Here is a 21,253-nt window from a genome sequence, read left to right as displayed (position 1 = left end):
TGTTATAAAGAAGTAAGTTACGACTAAAGTTAAAGAAGAAAGCAGTAGAAACTCTTTCAAAATTTTGAATTATATCAAAAAGTTTTACTTAGCTTGAGAGCAATGGCAAATGTGTCTGTTATAAAAAAGTGGCAAATGAGATCGGAGGTAACTAGAAGAGGAGCATCATGGGTAAGGGTTAGACTCAAGAGTTTTTGGCTTTTGCGAGCTGTAGTAATGGCAGAGTCAGTTCTAAGGCTCGGAAATGAACCCATATGTCAAGGATAAAATGAAAATTGACAACATCAAATTATGTTGCTCGGTGCATATGCCTGGACAAGCACCTAACACACTTAAAAGAACAGTACTTCTAGTCTTAAGCAATAAAACGTACCACAGAACATTATACTCCAAGCTTTATATGGGAACTTCCAAAATAACATTACATGTTGCAATATCCTCTCAGAAATCATGAGGTTATTTTTTATTCAATATTTTATTTCAATTTGTTAGTCAGGGTAGAGCACAGATCCATATGGATCTTTTTCACATTCAGTCTGGGTGCACAATCTAGTTAAGTCACTTACTCAGAGTCACAAAGTAGGTGAATGGAGGATGAGACTATGAAAATCCCAAAACACAAAAAAGCAGATAGTTAACAGCTCTAAGTCATAACCCTGTAGCTAGCTGCCAAACCATCTGTTCTTGCTTTCCCATTTTTAATCCTTTAGAGAGAGAGTGTACATGTTGACAAGAAATGTTAGCTTTCTCTACCAGGTAGACTACTTTGGTAACAAACAACTGGGTGATGGAGGTAGGTACTTCAAGGCATGCAGAATAATTCAGAAGTTTTTCAATTTATAAATTATAAAGGAATTCACTGAACTCCACTGAGAAGGTCATCTTGGTTTCACCAATACATTAGCTTCTTAGCTCTGATCTAGGAGGAGATCCTAGGGTTTTGCAGAAAAAGCAAAAGGATTAGATCCCCTTTTTCAATAACAGACAGGTTTTTATTCAAATTTTCTTTCATTTCCCCAAACACAACTCATACAAGGTGGTCTTTCTGCCTCAATTAAAAGGAAAAGAGCTTGTTCAGAAAGAAGGAAAATATGTGTGACAGAAAAGCATCCTGGGCATACAGTGCCAGATAGTAATATATCCACAAACACACACACACACACACACACACACACACACACACACACACACACACACACACACACACACATTACGTACTTATATAGCTATCTATATGTATATATTATAATATGCATGCCCGCGCGTGTGTGTGATATATATATACTTCTGTATTTCTGCGTGGAGACATGCGTGAATGGGCGTATCTTCGTTGAAGGTTGTGCGTCAGGCCTGGCAAGCCGGTATGTAAAAATCAACTGCCAATCATTAGCGGACCGGAGTTTTGCTGTGGCGACGCCTAACCGGGAAAAGCCGAAAGACACAAACATATATGCGTAGCTGTGTGTGTGGTATGCGCCACTTAACGTCCGGGATAAGTTTTATCCCATAGAACGTTAAGCAGTATGGACAATAAGTGAACATACTTATCTTGTTAAAAAATTCGGTAAAGTAATTGTTCGGTGTTGTCGACTCAGTAAAGTCATATTCAGGTAAGTGGGCTTTCAATTATTAGAAGTAGATCCATATACTACACACACACACACACACACACACACACACACACACACACACACACACACACACAATGCATCACAAAAGTGCTTCCAAAACTATGTTAGACAGGAAATATCATGGCAACCTACAAGGGATTACTATAAAGGCAGTAGCTGTAACAGATCATCCTCTACCAAACACCTCCCACTATGGTGGTAAACTGGGAAATTACAGCTGTCTAGAATAGAAACAGTATACCGTTAATGAGCAAAATACATACTCTACCAACATATTCAGCCTACTATACTTCAGCTGTGACTACAGAACAAGATAATGAGACAGTCATCACATTGTTATTCCACAGTGAAAACATGTTCCAGTGAAAAGGCTAGTCCACCAAATTACTGTGAAGGGCAGCACAGATGAGGAAAGGCTGTAAAGCTGCTGTCTTACAACTTAGCCATTATACTTTGTCACTGCAAACAGGACCTTTTCTGGCAAAAGATTAATCCACCATACTGTATTAGTCAGGGGATAAAGGATTTATCACCGTGTAACAGAGTCTCTTTCTCCAAAACAACAGCAGAAAGAAACACACAGAATAAAAATTAACCAGCTATAAAAGAAAACTTAAGATGATTGAGGGAGAAATGTCACCATTAAGAACAGAAATTTATGCAGCTAATGTTATTGTGAGCATCTCAAATAGCTGTACAATACATTATCATCCTTGTCTCCATAGAGGGTTAGAATAAAAAAATCTATACATCCAAAAGTCAGATGAGGTTGTAAATCCCAGAAAAACCACCTGCAGATTTAAAGATTGCATCCTACTTTTACACTGGAAGACTTGAGAACAGTGTGACTGGGTTATAATTGGGTTTGGATGTACCATGATCCTTACATGCATATTTGTAACCTTCCTTACGAAATCTGCTAAATAAATTAAAATCATTGATGACTGCATTATATGGAGGAATATTTCACTTAGGGGCCCAGAACCACACACACCATACTTCACAAAAGAGGGGAGTAGCTATGATGCTCTCCTCTTGCCTTATAAAGCTACTTCACAGAATAAACTGTCCAGCTGGGCCAACAGTAGAAAAAGAGGTCATGGATACAGCTGGAAAGCCTTCAAGTAATAAAGTGGGAGGATGGCATAATGGTCAAGGTGTTTACCTTGCAGGCACAAGGTGCAGAGTTTGATTCTCACATGGGTTAATTGGCTAGGCTTAAAATGGCCCACAAGGGCAGTTAGCCTAGTACTAATCTATGAACCTACTAAATCTATCAACCTACTAAAAGCAACTCTCTTCTCCAACAAATTCAGGAATGAACTAAGAGATCAATATACATTTCCTTAATAATTCTTAAAGTGTTGGCTATCATCAGATGTCAATCAGGCAGTGGCAATCAGCTATGGTAGGACAATAATAGAATGGTTCCAGTTCCACAAAGTGGACCATAGCTGACAGACTGTTCTTGAAGCACCAGTACTACAGGAACAGAAGAGATTACAGGGTCAAAGACAAGAGCCTGAATATGTCCTTTTCATTTGTAACAAATTCTGACTGGTTGCTGCAATGCTATATATGAAATCTTTCAACAGAAAGTATTACTGTGTGTGGCATTAAGAAACTGAAATACTCTGCAGAAGTAACAGTGTCTTGGGATTAATGGAACACTGGAAAGATTCAGCAAAATATGAACCACCGTCTGTCCCAGACATAAAGAATGCTATGTTCACAGGTACATCTACCTAAGCCAAAAATAAATCTGACTAACTGAAAAAGAGAGTTAAAGTTAATGGCAGAGAGTGAGGTGGGACTTTCCCAACTAATAACACCCACTGAAGTTATGACAGCCAGTAAGAATTAAGGCAATAATGGAGAACAGTGGACTAAGGAAGTAATCATGCATGATGCTAAGAATGTTACAGAAGTAATATAATTTGACAGCTGGACGTTACTCAGTAATGTTCTAAATCTTATCACTTTAGAATACTGGAATACAGAAATTCATACTTGTGTGAAAGATAACTTTTTTGCAGCACTGTCAATTAAATACAAGTAAAATAAATTCTGCAACAAGTACTGTTCTTACCAAAGCACACCACATACTTTTGACCTGGATCTTGTAAAAGTCTCAATTTTCTGGTAAATCACTAAGGGTTACTGTCAGTCAGTAATGTCAGACATTAAGCAAGCAATAATGCCTGACAGGGCGTGTATTAATGTGTAATTAACACCCACCCAGAGACGTTATGAGGCCCGACACCTCAGTACTATATTATTTTTTTTATACATTTCTGATGTAAAATAGTTCCTCCACCTAATGTTTCAAATTTGCTGTAGTATATGTTAATGGTGCTGAAGGAAACATTTTACATCAAAAATATATAAAAACATACGTTGAGACAAGAGGTTGAGAGGCATACCTCTCAAACTCTTAGAACAAGAAATCTGGACAAAGCCATAAAGAATTGGGGAACAAAGGCCCAAATTAGAACAAGAAATCTGGACAAAGTCATAAATAATTGGGAAACAAAGGCCCAAAAATAGGGGTAATTTTTAAATATTGCTTTTACAAACACAGAATGTTGATAGAATAACAGGTTTTGCATTTGCAATGCATTTTCTGAAGGGAATGAAGTCTGAAATTCAAATGCCTGTCATTATTTTCTGACTTCAATTCTGAAAGCTTTGCCAGGGATTTACCAGAAAACCAAAATTTTATGAGGACCATACCAAAAATATGAGGTAAAAATCTGGACGTATTGTAAAAATCTGTACAGTTTAGAGGTATGCTGACCTCTTTGCTGCTGCCAGGAATCGCTCTTACTCTTCAATCTCTCTTTCTCTCTCTCTCTGACACACACATACAGTCTCTTCTGCTATTACATGTATACACTCACTCAGATATACGCAAACACAAGCACAGACTTTGTTATTTTAAGTTTCTTTTCCTTTTTACTTTATATTTGCTAAACAGCAAAGGCGCTGTAAAATAATGGCTCACTCAATCTCACTGTTCACTTTCTCTCTCTCTCTCTTATACACACATACGCAAGTCTCTTCTGCTTTCATGCACACATACATATACACACACACAGTCTCTTCTGCTTTTTTGCACGCATTCACACACACACGTAGACAGAAAAACACAGATACATATACACATACATACCTTTTTTGTTTATTATTTTTTTTTACACTCGCTAAACAGCAAAAGCACTGCTTAGTGAGTGTAAAATAACGGCTCACTCGATCTCGCTTTCACTCACATGCATGCATACAGTTAAACACACACACACTTTTTTTTTACATTTGCTAAACTGCAGAAGTGCTGCTTAGCGAGCGTAAAATAGTGGCAGCTGTTAGTTTTTTCTGTCCAAGCTCCACAGCAGCTTGATATGCTGCCATGAAGCGGAGGACTCGGTTTTCAGCAAGCATTACTTTACATTAATACTCTGCTAGAGAACATTCTTTCTGTAATCAGGGTGCTGATGTAAAGTTTGCCCATTCTCTAACAATTCATACTTCTTCTTGTAAATAGTTTTATGCTATTAAATTTTTATGTCAATTAGAGTATTACTTTAAAAAATGGCCCTGATTTTCAGCTGTTATTCCCAACCCAACATTATTTTTGACTTTGTCCAGAATTCAACAATAAAGGAAAACAACTGACCTTAGCAGTGCATCCTATTATAAAAACTATCCCTGATTTTGGGCTTTTAACCCCACCCCTACTGTTACATTTGTCTTTATCCAGAATGGAGCAACGGTAGCATTGTCACCTCATAGTAAAGAGGTTCTCCGGTTGGATTCTCAGTTGGACTGACTTCTGTGTGGAGTCTGCATATCCTCCCTGTGTTTGTGTTGATATCCTCCCACATTATAAAGACATACGTCTACATTGTTTCTCCCCAGGCCTCTGCTGAAAATTGGCTTTGTTCCAAGTCGGTCTTTCCCGGTAAACAAAGGTTAAATAAATAAATAAATCTTTTTTTTTTTTTTTTTTATCAAAGATGTTGAGAGCTAAAGACCTACTACTATAAAAAAAAACTACTAATGTTATTAAAGCACAGCACATCTGAATTCCATTGTTAGCTTTACTTATTTTAGTTCATGTTTGTCCAAAATGTACTGTACGGTAAAGGAAAAAAACATAATACCGGCAGTTTGACAGATCAGTGACACGAATGAAACTGGCATCCACATTCTTGAGCATGACTTACACACAATCCAGTGTCTTCATTATTAAACACTTACTTCTGTCATCTGTGACATATACAAATCCTATTAATATACTGCAATTCTTACTTTTCTCAATATTATTTTAAATTATAAATATGTAAACATAAATAAAGTCATGTGCTATAAATCATTAATATCTTAGTTACTGTAAGTCATATACTACTTTACTGTAATTATGTTTGCATTTGTAGTTATGCAATTGCACACTCTCACTTATTGTGTGAGGAATTTTCCTCCCAGCACTCTGCAGAAAAAGGGCAATATGCCAGTCAGATCTTCCCAGTAAACACACAGATGTATTCAAATAAATATATGCATACATAAATACATACAAAAATATATAAGAGCCCTTGACAGTCATTCCCCGGTCTGAGCTGCCATCAACAGCCATTCATGCAGCAACAAACCTAAATCTTTAACTAGAAAATGGCAACTGCAAGGCACTTGGTAAAAAGTAGTAGAGCAATGATGAGGCAGGTTATGCATCCTGCATATCAAGGTACATCTGCAGAGCCAAGAAAACAGCAGAGGCATCATGGACTTCAGAGCAACTACCCAAATGACGGTAAAAAGATCCACTGAAAATATCGAGATCTGAACATAGCACAGCTCATGCTCTCAGAAGGGGAAAAAGAAACCTGCTATTACTACACAGCTCTTATATGTCTTAAAATGGCCTTACTCATGAACAAGCTCCAAATATCAGGTACTATCCATTTGGAGAATGACTCTTAAGGGTTCCACATGGTAAGCATGAAAGAAATAGAAAAGATTGGGAATGCATTCCAATATGTCATACTTCTGGGGGGGGGGGGGGATTAGCTGCGGGTCAGCAGCAGTCTCTGGTGGACTGCTGAAGCAAAAGATTGCTACACTGAGAAAACTGATGTCATTGGTCCTATATGAGACAAGGTGCTGGATGAGCTCTCTTGAAACAATACAATATGATGCAACAAATGAACAGCCCCAGCTTCTGTGAATGTCATATGTTAATATTCTGATGCTTTTTATATTGAACCATTACATCAGTTTAAACATACATGCAGAAGTACCTCTGTAAAAAGGTCAGTTTTAATGTTTTCAGATTCCATCAACAGTCCTTTACAACAGTGACTGTGCTAAGAAAGTCATCATAAGATGGACTCACCTTCACATGGTATTCTGAATCCAGTAAGATATTCTGTGTCTTTAAATCATGATGTAGCAATGGTGGATTCATGTTGTGGAGATAATTCACTCCAAGTGCAATCTCATACAGGATTCGAAATCTCAAAGGCCAAGGAACTACTGGATAATATTCTTTCTGTGGAAGGAGAAAAAAGTCTTCACATCTTATACTACTTTAAAAATATACTACTCAAACACACAATTTTATTTTATGCATCAATACAGCCCCAGAACAGGTTATACCAAATGTACCCTGAGCAAAGACAACAGAAGAACAATGCAAACATATATTGTAATGTAACAAACTGGACACAAGAAGAAAGTACAGCATTCCAATACTTGTTGGTTATTCTGCCGAGGGTAACAAGATGTCCAGCCAGGGTACCTAAGCCAAATGATCTTCCTGACATTCTGTATGTCCAGCATATGACCTCAGCCTGCAGGCATAGGAGTACATAAATGGAGTTTTGATTGAAGAATCCTCAGACTAACTAGCCCCAGAAGAACCCTGGAGAAGGCCTGAGTGAAAACAGAATGAAAAAGAAACATGGCCATGTAAGCAGGTGGGAATGTAACTGCCAACCTCAGTCCACAAAGCACAGGAAAAGTGGGGGAAGAAGGGCAGGAAGAACATCTACTGTTATGGTAAATTCTTACACAACTGTACTATGTCCTTCCTTAGATCACAGCTGCAGTATTCCAATACTTGTTGTCAATTCCTGAAAAGCTAACAGACATTAAAGATGTACGTATTAGACATTGGAGTGCTGCCTACCAGTCCTAAGAGGTCAGATCTAGTAAAGGAGATCCTAGATCTTGAAAATGCTGAAGTTCAGGTGGTGGTCCCCAGGATGGATCTGGGATCAATGCCTTTGAAGAGGCACAAGAGGAGGAGAAAGCTCTTGTGGAGTTGGCCTTCTCTGTAGTTGTCGAGGTCTTACCATGGAAGGTTTAACACAGAAGGAGATGGACTTGGAAATCTAAATGGATATGGTCTGCTTGGAAATGGGGCTTCCAACTTACCTTCTTGGGAGGAAACTAAATGTTCAGATTTTCTGAATGGTTTAATTTTCTCAAGGTAAAATCTGAACTGCCTATGTACATCCAGAAAGTGTATACTTCTCTGACCTTTGTTTTGTGGATTAGGGGAAAAAAGTTGGCAAATGTACAGACTGGTTCAGAGGCAGCTCTGTTACCACTTGGGGCATGAACAGGGAAGGAGTTGGCTATTAAGGAAACCCTAATCTTAAGGAAGATAAGGAAGGGTGGGTTCACCATTAAGGGTAACCCTTCTAACCGATGTAAGAATGAACGGCAAAACTATTTTCTAGGTACATAATTTTAGTGAAGTAGAAGTCGCAAGTTCAAAAGGTGGTAATTTTTTTTCCAAAAGAAAATTAAGATCCCAAGGAGGAGGGATAGCCTTCCTATGAGGATTCAGGAGAACAGCACCTTTTAAAAATAGTTTAACCTTAATTCTGGAAAGCGATGATGGATTTAAAGGCAGGTAAGCAGAGAGAGTAGATAAGTGGACTTTAATGTAGGAGTAGGCCAAATCACTTTTGACTAATTCACACATGTACAACAGAATAGTAGTTATAACCACTTAATAGGGGCCTTTTTTCTTGTGACACTATATGAAAAGTATTTCCACTTAGAGATGTACAATTTTCTAGCAGCAGGTTTTCTTCCTAGAGTATCTGAACATAAATTTTCTGAAAACTGGTGACTGAATGGAATTAAAATGTCATCACCTGGAGAGACAAGCTGAGAGCTTATCTTTTGGGGTGAATCACAGAGCCTAAGTTCTGTGTGATTAAGTCCACTTTGTGGGTCAACTTGTGGTGATTGCCCCTGGACAGATGGAGAAGAAGAGGGACCCAGTGCTGCCTGAGCCAAAAGGGAGACACTAGCAAGATTTAGGGTTTGGTACTCTGGATATTGAAGGCAACCTTTGGGATTAGAAGGAAGTGGGGGGGGGGTGCACAGGAATTTCTCCCCCCAGCTGGAGGACATCGTGTCTGTCCTCCAGGCTTTGTGGCAAGGAGTCATGGAGCAGAACAGCCCCGAGTTGTCTGTTCTGGCTGGAGGCAAAAAGATATACTTGAGGAGTACCTCATCTGTGGACTACATCTGGAAAGACCTCTCTGTGCAACATCCTCCCATCCAAGGGGTCTTCTCTGGATATGCTGAGGTTGTCTGTGAGGATGCTGTACTCTAAGGATATATAAACTACCTGTAGGGACAGGCATCTTTCTATGGCTGTGTCCCATGCTGTAAGAGCTAGCCTCCACAGCTAGTAAGAACAGGTGCCCCCTTGTTTGTTGATATACAACAAGGCCTAGGAATAATACCATCACCAATGTTGATGCAGATACTACCACTCATAATGTTAACCTGGTTCCTTGGGAATGGTGATGTGCATAACTTACCAGCTTCTCAGCCGGTATCGGCTCTTACCTCTGCTTTGTCTGAGTCAGTAACTGTTGCTAACAGCAATGTTTTGGTTGGGCGTCTGGATCTTTCATCTGACCTGATACAGGGTCAGATGCCTTCACCTAGTCAGCAGGCTTTATTTAATCCTGCCTCTGATCCTGGTGCCAGACCCAAAGTGTCATCATTGCTGAACATGGATAATTTTTTGCCCTTGTCGGTGAAGGCATGTACAACGTCCCAAATGAGGTCGAACAGTCGGGGCCGACGCAAGAGGAAGTATTCAGGGGAAGGCAGCGACATGCATCGGTGAACCAGGAGATGAACAGTTTAGTGTTTAATCTATCTAACCACATTTTAACCACGGCTCAGTCTTCTCTGTTGGACAAAGGGTTGTCTTTTGTCTCTTCGACAGGTATGGATATGACTGTTTTGCTCACAGATTTGAGGATTCCGGGCGTGGTGTTGCGCTGAAGTTAATACATTTAAAAGACACTATTGAATGTACTGGACAGTGTTGCTCATTGAGATGCAAGAGATTGTATAATCCCATATTACCAGCACATGTTGATTGTTTTATAAAAGCCTGTGAGAGGGATATATATGAAGGTTTTTATAACAGGAATGCACATAGATGTTCCTGTTTTAATTTCAACGCTGGCCAAAGAGAAGCCTTGTTGTCTCTACAGAATAATACTGACTTGATGATTAGGCCGGCTGATAAGGGTGGGAGGATTGTACTCATGAACTATACTGATTATACTGGTGCTATGTATGAGTTGTTACAAGACATAGAGACCTATACTGTTTTAGATGTCGTACAGTTCATGAAATTTGTTAAACAGGTTCATGATAATTTATATGATTTATTAATGTGTAGGCAAATTGATTTTGAACTGTAGCTGGTATAGTTGGGGAGAGACCATGTTTTGTCTATAGAAATAGCTTAAATTTGAAAAGACTTTTGTGCAATGACAAAATCAAACATGGGGGTGATGTTATGAGTGTGAGGGATTCAAGACTTGGTACCTTCCCTTGTGGACACTGCAACATGTGTAGTGTGATATCCATAACACAGTTTTTCAGTCACCCTGTTCTGGATTTTAAGTTCTTTCCCAGGTTTAATGCCACCTGCGACAGTAGCAATTTAGTGTACCTTGCTAGCTGTAAGTGCTGTGATTGCTTCTATGTCGGTAAGACCTCTAGGAGTTTGAAGGATAGGATATATAATAAGCTCTATGATATTAAGAACATGCATCTTCAGAATGCTCTAGCAAAGCATGTTGCTGTTTTTAATTTAGATAGCTTTAGTTTTATGGTCTTACAGCTTTGTACATAAAAACAAGAGAGGGGGCAACTTAAATAATCATCTGGAGTCCATAGAGTTGAAGTGGATCCTGAGATTACATGCTCATATACATCCTGGGCTTAATAATTGTGTCAGCATAAAACCTGCACTGGAGGCACAGTCCTTGAAATAACTAAGTGAACAAACGAGTTCGTTATTAAGTTAAAAAGGAAACTGGAAACTGGTTTCTGTTTGACAGTTCCTATGCCTTGCACTTAAAAGCTTTTTAGCTTTTTAATCATAATTTGTTTTAATTGGTTTCATCTAAATTGATTTATTGCTGTCAGTTATTTTAGTTAATTGAGGTGATATTTTGGTATTTAAACTGTGTTGTTTGTTCTTCTGTAAGATCTGATGAAGCGTGTGTTGTTCACATGAAAACGCTTATCCTGTTTTATCTCTGTGAATAAATTTATATTAGATTTTAGAGCCGTGGTGGTCTCATCTTGCTGTTTTTTTTTCCTGATTACTTTTGGTCTTCTTGGTGAGTACCTTTGGGTAGCAGTTTGCACGTTTATTTTCATATTTTCTTCTTGATATACAACATGCTAGAGGTGTTGTCTGTGTACACTTTCAGGGAGTATGGGTTCCATAAGTGAGACAGCACATGTACAGCTTGGATGAGGGACTTTCATTTCTTTCATATTGATATGTTCCCAGATTTCTCTGGTGGGACCACTGTCCCTGAACTGTTTTGGAGCTAGTCCACTCATCCCAGGCCAGGTCAGACGAGTGTGTGTAGGTCTTGGGTTGGTGTGGATGGTAGAAAGGGAATTTATGTCATTAGTCTCACTTGAAAGATCCACCACTGCAGCTCCAGCTTTACAAAGGGAAAGAGAGGAATATAAAAGTCCAGGGGTGACAGTAATGAGACCAAAAGGACTTCAAATACCACTAAAGTTTTCTCATGTGTAATCTGGCATAAGGCACCAATGGAACTGTTGCTGTCATGTACCCTAAGGTAGAATCTCTCTTGTTGAGGCCATAAACAGGAGAAACAAGGACTTGAAGTAAGTGGTAAGACGAACAGAGAACCTTCTACTGAGGGAGGAAGGATGTCACTGACATGGTATTCAGTCAGCAACCTTGTAAAACTATGGAGTCAGGGAAAGCTTCCTGAGGTTGAGACTGAATCCCAGTCTTTCCAGAAGAGAGACAGTGAATTTGAGATGTAATAGCATTTCCTTGAATGAGGTCTGAATAAGAAGATTATGCAGGTATGGGAAAATATGTATCCCCTGGGTTCTGAAGAATGCAACAGCCAGGGCTAAGCACTTTGTGAAGACTCTGGGAGCTATAGACATACCAAAAGGTATAGCTGAGAACTGAAAGCATAATGAAGAGACGGACAAATATCCTACAAGCATTGTGTATAGGGATATGTAGGTATACACCTTTCAGATACAAGGTAACCAGAAAAGCCTGAGGAAAGATAAGGAGAAGTATGGTCAGGGGAGAGAGATAACATCTTGAAAGATGGAACTTCCAAAAAGGTGTTGAAGTAAGACAAATCGAGGACGGACAGCCATGTTCCCTATTTTCTGGTGAGCAGGAACAGTCCTGAATAGAAACTTTTTCCTTGGCCTGTGTAGAAACTGGTTCTACATTTCCCTAGGAGAGCAGTTCCTAAACCAAGGAGGGGAATGAGGTGGAAGGAATTCTCCTTGGAAATGGAAACTCTTTCCAAGACATTCTGTAACTATTTTGTATGATGGATAAGACCTATTTGTCTGAAGTAATGCATTCCCATGCTGCAAGGGATTAAGCCTTTGGGAAATAGGAATGTGTGGACCAAAGTTGAAAGGAGGAGGCAGAATATAGTTAACAGCAGGTTTCTCTGAAAAAGAGGATTTTCCAGGTTTGGAATCCAGCTGAGGTTTCTTTTCATATCTTTTTTTTGGGGGGGGGGGGGGGGGATTTTTTTCCCTACAAAGAAAGGTAATTGTTTTGGATGGATAGTTCCTTTGTTATCTAGGGAATGATGCAAGAATAATCCACTTAAAGTTTTCCATAACTTCGCCTTTTTCTTGCAGGATTTTAAAAAGCTAAGGAACTAAATGGCCAAAAAGGAGGTCCATATAAAGAACAGGAGTCCAAAAACTTGGCCTTAACATCTTCCAGGAGGGGTTGGAGGTGAAGTCAAGCAAACATCCTGATGTCTGAAGCAGTGGCTGCAGTCCTATAAGAAGTCTCTGCAGCATCACAGCTGCATTTAATGGAGTGTTGGGCTACTTAGGAGGCATTACTGAGCATGCAGACAACATGGGATGGGATTTATGTTCAGAATACTCAAACTCAGACAAAGATTTAATTAATAAAGAGATGAAGGATTTTATATGGGAGGGGAAAAGGGCAAGAGTCAAGTGGGATAAGCTGATTCTTTCAACAGGACAAGGTGGTTAAGAATTACCTGATTTGAAGGGATACTTTAGAGCCACACAGTTAGGGTTCTTATACACATCACAATCAGAAAGCTACAGTTCAAACTGGAAAGAGATGATGATGACGACGACGCAAGGAGGAAATTCAAGAAATAAGAAGAGAGTGGTATCTTGGACACAGATCCTTACTTAAGGAGAACAACAGCCATGCAGATTACATTCACAAAGGAGCAGAAATCATTCTATGAACTAAGCCAGCACTGGAAAGCAGAAAGGAGATTCTGTCTATTGGGAGGACTGCAATTAGCGGTACAGAGAACAGGCAAGAGGGATCTTGAATTTACTGGAGGAAACTGGCAAAGGAACCAAGGTATTGGGTGCAAATAATTAGACAGGTTAAGGTAACAGAATAGGAAGAGGCCAAGAAGATGTTTGGACTGCAGCACAGAGATTGCTTTCCCTATCAGGGATTGATATCAGAGTATAGGCAAACAGAAAGGGAAAGGGGAGTCCTAAATGAAAGACCTATACAGGGAGAGATTTTTAGCTGAATTTAAAACAGAGGCTGCTTTTTTCAAAAAGGGATAAATGGTAGGACATATAAAATCCTAAATGACAACTAATAGAATAAATCAGAGGAGGTTAGAAAAGACTGGGAAGAGAGACTGGATAAGCTATTGCCAGATTTCCGACTGGCCAGGTAGGGACAAAGTAAAGACAAAAAAAAGGTCTTCCACGTCTTTAATGCAGAACATCAGAATTCCGCATTAAACAGAACTAGCTCTGTGTTTATTTTTTATTTGATTGGCCCGGGCCAATCAAACATAAATAAACACAGAGCTACTTCTGTTTAATGAGAAACATCGCAGTTCCGCATTACACAGAAGTAGCTCTGTTTTGTGATGTTTTGATTGGCCAGTATACCAGTATACGGGCCAATCAAAAATCGCTAAACACGGAGTTTCTTGTTTTTAATGCGGAAATTGCCCGTATGCCAGTATACGGGCCAATCAAAAAAAAAAAAACAAAGTGGAGGCTGCCCGGGATTTAAACCGGCAGGGTGGGACTTGGGATCAGGCTGCTGATCTCGGGACAGTCACGCCCAAATAGGGACGTCTGGCAACCCTGTATGTATGGCTCCCAGATATGCAACAATGTCTAGAAGACTTTGGATTTTAACTTGGAAGTGTTTCCATAAGTATTTTATACTCAAAGCAGTTTCCAAAGAATTTTCCCTCAAGCAGATGGCAAACGGAGGTGTAAATAGGAAAAAATGAGGCAACTAGGAAGATATGTTTTAGGAGTGTAATGAGTCAGCAAACAAAATTTACTACAGAGCACTGTGTCATTAATACTGAGCGAGCAAATGGATTTAACCAAGGATATGACTTCTTTGAGCTGGGACACAGGATCTGAACTACCTAAACATAGTAAGACCTTGTTAAGTTTAATTCTGGTGGCTGCCAAAAAAAAAAAAGCAATTACTAGAAAATGGAAATCAAAGTTTAAACCAACCGTATTTGAAGTAGTAAATATCGTAACAGAGATAAAAGACTGGAAATGTGATCTTTAGAAAAGGGTAGAAGCGAATTGCATATAAAATGGAATTTGTGGGTACAAAGCATGTAGAAAAATGCTTTGGAGAAGTAATGAAGTTTAAGGGAAGGCAGAAATTGAACAATGTATGTAATGCTGGATTGACTATGCTGTACAAAATGTATGTGATATATAATATTTGTAACTATGAACAAGTTAATATTGTTTTCTTTTCTTTTATATAAAGTTAAATTTGCCTATGTCACATATGATAATTCAATAAAGGTGTTTAACAAATTCAGCCAGAGACTTAAGGTATCTCATAAATAGGTGCAAGTAGCCCTTGACATGATCAACCATGAACTTCTCATTCTTTCTCTAAAATCCATTTCCCTCAACACGCACACTATCCAGTGGTTCCAGTCCTACCTAACTGGTAGACAACAGGCAGTACTATGGCAGGGCAAACTCTCCAGTCAGCTACCTCTCAAACTTGGTGTCCCTCAAGGCTACACACTAGGCCCACTACTCTTCTCTATTTTTATCAATAATCTTCACACTGCTATCCCTAAAGCTACCTGTATTCAATATGCAGATGATTCCACTGTCATCTGTTCAGCCACCTCCCCATCCGAACTACAAATCTTAACCCAAAATACATTTAACACTATTGAGAACTGGCTCGCCAACCAACGCCTACTACTGAACCCCAATAAAACTAAACTTCTACTCTTCACCCCTACTAGTAGATCTGCCACACTTTCATTCTCTGTCATGTCTAACAATGGCACCACTATCTCCCCAGATCAACACACTAAACTTCTAGGGGTTATCGTAGACAATAATCTCAAATTTGTCCTACAGGTCAACAAACCCGTACAGACCATCAACAAGAAGCTTGGATCACAGTACAGAAACAAGACACTCTTAACCCCATTGGCTAGGACTGAAATTGCCCGATCACACCTACTTTCTACCCTTTTATATGCCTCACCTGTACTCTCAAATCTCAATAAAACTGAACTAAGTAAGCTGTCCCACAGCTACAACCATACTGCCAGGTTCGCCACTGGCTCCACCTTTAGAACCCATCACTGCCAGAACCTGAAACAACTAGAATGGCTAGAACTACCCAGCTTAATTTAATTCAATCAACTCTTAACAGCAAACAAAGTTCTGTACCACCCTAAAGATACCCCCCTCTCTTATAAATATTATTAAGCCATATAGCAACCTGAAATCCCTACGGTCAGCCGACAAATTACTGGTCCAAACTCACAAAGCTAATAACTCAGCTGGTGAATCCCTGTTCACCAACTTTGTTGGCAAAACCTGTTATGCCTTGCCAAACTATATAACCCTACAATCCTCCAAAAGTCTCTTAAAAAAAAACTCAAACAGTATCTCAAATTGAACTGGCTATGCCCATGTACTAACCTGGATTAAGTTATAAAACAATAGCATAATCAGTAATTGTCATAGCATAATCAGTAATTATCATAACATCTAACTACATCACCATGCTATGTATCCAGTCTTACTTGTAATTGGCTCTGTCCATGAGAACTGTGAGTCCCTACTAGGGAACATTACTAAACCAATGTACATAAGATATATTACCACTCTATTTTTATATATTCTAACTGTTTTCTAACTTCTTGTGTAACCTTTGTATGTCTGCCCATGTGAACTGTGAGTCCCTAGTAGGGAACACTTCTAAACCAATGTACATAAGGTATATTACCACTTTTTTTATATATTCTGAATGTTTTCTAACTTCTTGTATAACCTTTTGTATGTTTGACTATGTCGAGCTTTTCTCCCAGGGCCTCCGCTGAAAATGGATATGTATCCAGTCGGACTATCCCTGTAAACAAATGTAAAATAAATAAAAATAAATAAATAAAGGTAATAAATATTTAGTCATTTGTATTTGGTAGTTTAGGGCTTTAAATGCCACTGTGCAGAGGTATAGATTTTTTTGCCATACCGCTCCATGGCCCCACTGTCTCAATCAGACAGCATCACATTAGATGCACGGATGAGACTGGTGGGTTTATCTTCAGAAAAAGAAAACTGAGGTGTCTGTTGCTAGATTTGTGTACAGGAATTGCGTGTCCTCAGGCACCTTACAGAACCTGTCTGGTCTCTTAGGTGCAAGTAGCTGTGAGTCTGGATTAGAAGATGTGGTAGCAAAAGCATCCAAAAGTCTTCCAGGACAGGGGGCACAACTGAAGGCTTAGGGGCACCTGCTTCCAATAATTCATGATACTTGTTCTCCACATCTGAAACCTGTTTATTGTCACAGTCAAAATTCTGGATTATCCTGGAAATTGTTGCCCCAAAGGAAATCTTTTCCAGTGAGGAATCTGTTGATAATGTATGCTCATTACCTGACAGCAGTTGTCCTGGAGAATGCATTTGTGCGGAATAAGCCAGTGAGTCCTTAAACGAATCACATTCCTTCTCATATGAGGAAGACTCGTGTTGTCTTTTCAAAGTAGGAGGGGCAGGTGAAGGGGAAGAGATGAAGGAATGAGGCTTCAAAGATGAGATGGCTTTATAGAAGCCTTGACAAAAATCCAGCCATTCCCTCCTCATGGGATGTCTACTGAGAATAGATATGTTTAGTTTTTTTTTTTTTTACTTCACTAGGAATTCCACTCTAAAAGTGTAGTGGTGTGGAACATTGTCAGACCTTGATAAGGGAGACCGTACCTCTTCTCCAACTAGGATCTGATGTATGCCCTCCAGTCCTTATGAAATAATCACCTCTGCAGGATTCCCTTCTATCCCACAGCGGTAAGAGAATCAGTTTCATTAAACGTGCAAGAGAGAAATGCCACACCGGCCTCTAGCAAGGTCACGGTAGTGGGCATCTCAGTGGAGCTTGGCTGTTCTGTGGATTATTGTTGTGTTTCAGTAAGCATGCCCAAGTCAGACTAGGCAACTGAGGTATCTGGTTTAAGTTTTTTGAAATTCTTTTTGGATGCCCAATAAATAGTGCTCCACCATTTTGGAAAGAGTAAGGCTCTTGAGGCGTTGGGTCTCCAAATAGGTGTTTAGTTCTAAGGGTCTTAGGGACAAATGACTGACAAAGTTTACAGCTAGGATAACAGTGTTCAGCCCATAAGCAACAAACATTGAGTGTGGAGGTATTTATAAAAAAAATCTGCCTTCCACAATCATACTTCCTTCTCTCAGCTAAAATGAACAAATATTTATGATAAAAGAAAGAAAAAAAAGGTTCCCCAATGGAGCAATTACCTGACCAAGCCTTGGTCGTGATAGCAGCACAACTATGCAATATACAGATGTTAGTGAAGCATCTGTGTTCAGACTGGCGGCAAGATATTCTGAGAAGATGTAAGAGCTGAAAATCTTGGAATGATGCAGCAAATAATGCTAACAGAAGTACATGCTGGAAACATAATCATTACAAACTAATGAAGAAGATATATCTAAGAAGACTACAATGAGAGTGGAGTTATTGTAACTTTCTTCAAAATCTCTCAATTGAGCAATCAGACAATATAGCAAAATAATATAGCCAAACCAAAACAACTAATGGCTTCAGGCGTGACATACATGTTTACTAGTTTTATATCGTCTCTGGAAACCAGTGTTAAGGAAGGTAAAATATGAAGCTGTGCCATAGTCACAAACCACATTAAGATAACAGTTATCTATTAAGAGAATTAAATATTCTACATAGATGTTGACCTTGTTTAATCATTATTCACATTTTATCTCTGACAAATATCAGAACAAAGTCTGAAGAAGGGAGTAAACATGCTCTGGTCTTCCATGAATTTAAATTACCTACATACAGCAGGTATTTTGGGTGCTGGCCATTCGTTCAACAACACTACAAACAAGCTCAGAAAGCCAGCTGCATGAGGTGCTCCACATACGAGCACCCGACTGACATATCCCTCTAATCATAGTGATCTAGATGGAGAAGTAGCCACATGGGGCACCATAAATTTATACCGGGGATAGCGCCCATAGCCCTCCTTGATATGGGCAGTCATTACTAAATACAATCCTGGGTATTGCCTAGATTATCTATGGTATTACATTGGGATAAAACGGCTAGGTTTGAAATGACCTCTGGATCAATAGCCTGCTAAAATCCTATGATCCTATACAGATGCAGTTCATGACTATTGGAAATTCCTAACACATAAGGCAGATACAGCCCCACAGGAATGGAATGGTATTTCAAAATGCATACAAGGACAACTCTGGTCTGCTTTCTCAAGGTTGAATCAGTTGAAGCATCAGCAGGGAAAAAAAGTAGACGGTTGAACTCATTAAATGTCTTAAGCAATTTTGCAAAGGACAAGACCCCGTACGTAGAAGGCTTTGATCCCACACCCTCTTACTTAAATATACCACAGTAGTAGAGGAAACAGAAAAGCCCACGTGTGGCTTATCACTGCCCGCAAGCAAAGAGAACTAAACCATTTTAGAATAAGAAACAAGAACTGGAGAGTACAACAAAACTCAAAGACCTACTAGTGGAAACCTCATCCAGTGTGTATGTGGAGAAGTGCAAGTTATGCAAGTTTTAAACTTATTAAAATGGGGGTAAGCTGCATTATTTTAGTATTCTGTCAAAAGGGATCACTTGATTAATGGTTTTATTTAGCTTTCATTTGTTACTTTTATTTTCAGAAGAGTTGTCCAGACTGTGGTCACACTTTTACTTGAAAATAACAAATATGCATATTTTCACATTCGTTTGGAAAGTTTAAATATAGCAGATGACATGTGTATGGTAATAAACAGCCTGATAGGATAAGGCTTCTCTGTGATTCAGTAGCCACTGCTAGGGTTGAACTTAAACATGGGGGATCAGTTTGAATACTTTGAGAGTTGCAACTCTGTATTCTAAGGAGATCAACAGACAAGATATATTCTGAGACAGAAAACTGGCTATTAGATCTTCTAATAATATGCTTACCTTTCTGTACAGTCTGATATCAGAAATTTACAAAAATGCTTAAGTTGAAGTTTCATTTTCATTTATAGTACTAACTCATTCCAGGCAATGTAAATGTCTGCTTTTTATTTTTCCTGCCCCCTTCTGGTGCTTCTGTTCATAAAACGCAAAATTATTCTAATAATAGTTCAGAGTAATGGTGAGTGTTGAAGAGAGGTGAAAAGGAGAGTACAGGCAGGATGGATTGGGTGGAGAAGAGTGTCAGGAGTGATATGTGACAGACGAGCACCAGTAAGAGTGAAAGGGAAGGTCTACAAGACTGTAGTGAGACCAGCTATGTTATATGGGTTGGAGACAGTGGCATTGACAAAAAGGCAGGAGTCAAAGCTTGATGCGGCAGAGTTAAAGATGTTAAGATTTGCACTGGGTGTGACAAGGGTGGACAGGATTAGGAATAAGTATATTAGAGGGTCAGCCCAGGTTGAAAGGTTTGGAGACAAAGCCAGAGAGGCAAGATTACGTTGGTTTGAACATGTGCTGAGGAGGGATGCTGAGTATATTGGGAAAAAGATGCTAAGGATGAAGCTACCAGGTAACAGGAAAAGAGGAAGGCCTAAGATAAGGTTTATGGATGTGGTGAGAGAGGACATGCAGGTGGATGGTGTGACAGAGAAAGATGCAGAGGACAGAAAGAAATGGAAACAGATGATCCGCTGTGGCGACCCCTAACGGGAACAGTTGAAAGATGATGATTCTGACTAAAACATGTTAGCTTGAGGTCTTTGTAAATGTTACATTTAGAGTTTCAGTAAAATATTCAGTGGAGTACTGTGTGCAAGTCTTAAGGAAAAGATTTATTTTATAAATAGACATGTTTTTTTAAATTGTGACCTTTTCGTTGTTACCATCAAAAGGTGTACAAAAGCTGTAGTTTTTTATTATTATTTTATTTAGGTTTCTTAACCAGGGTAGTGTTCTGAGCCAAAGTGGACAATTTCAGCCACAGCTTGGGAGTTCCAGAACCTAAGGAAAAAACAATAAGAGCCTAAATTAATGCACGCAGTGCAGAATTTTAATGTGCATAACTGAATGAAGGGAAGACAAGAATTTCCATTTATAAAGACTAGTATCACGAAGAATACTGGAGAATAAACATATACACATATGTATAAAACATCAGGACGGAAATCAGTAGAGAGTGATTAGCAATACAGTAAGGGATGTTAGTATGTGGTTGACTGATATGGAATGATGGGTGGGATGTTGCATGGTACAGACTAGTTGGGTAGTATGGTTGGTGTGAAGGTAACTGAAGGAAAAAGAGTGGTACTGAATTAGGAATGGGATGGGGCACTAATACAGAAGTGGTGTCATGAGTTTAGTTACAGAAGTGTGCATTTTTTTCTTCAGTACTGATGCAGCAAAGATGTGAAACACGATGGAAGATGTTAAATGTATTCAGAATATGAACAATGTCTCCTACACCAAAAGCAAAAAGGGAGATTTGTCTAAAAGAACAATGTTAACTACAATTTCCTTACAAATGGTCAACATATTCTAAACTGAA

The 21,253-nt window shown here is 39.1% G+C and overlaps 1 protein-coding gene across 1 annotated transcript in view; it reads right to left on the bottom strand.

Moving 5' to 3' along the window:
* The window catches only part of RIPK2 (receptor interacting serine/threonine kinase 2), a 1,193,837-nt gene that overhangs the window by 855,460 nt on the left and 317,124 nt on the right, over positions 1 to 21,253 (bottom strand). Inside the window, exon 3 of the mRNA XM_044065388.1 lies at positions 7,021 to 7,176. Coding sequence (XP_043921323.1) covers positions 7,021 to 7,176 — 156 coding nt within the window. The remainder of the gene's footprint in view (positions 1 to 7,020; positions 7,177 to 21,253) is intronic.

This window comes from Protopterus annectens, chromosome 3.part0 (assembly GCF_019279795.1).
Source record: "Protopterus annectens isolate FY-2018-M chromosome 3.part0, PAN1.0, whole genome shotgun sequence".
Taxonomy (NCBI): domain Eukaryota; kingdom Metazoa; phylum Chordata; order Ceratodontiformes; family Protopteridae; genus Protopterus; species Protopterus annectens.
The sequence above is the reverse complement of the archived record's forward strand: the minus strand, read 5'-3'. Positions and strand labels throughout refer to the sequence as shown.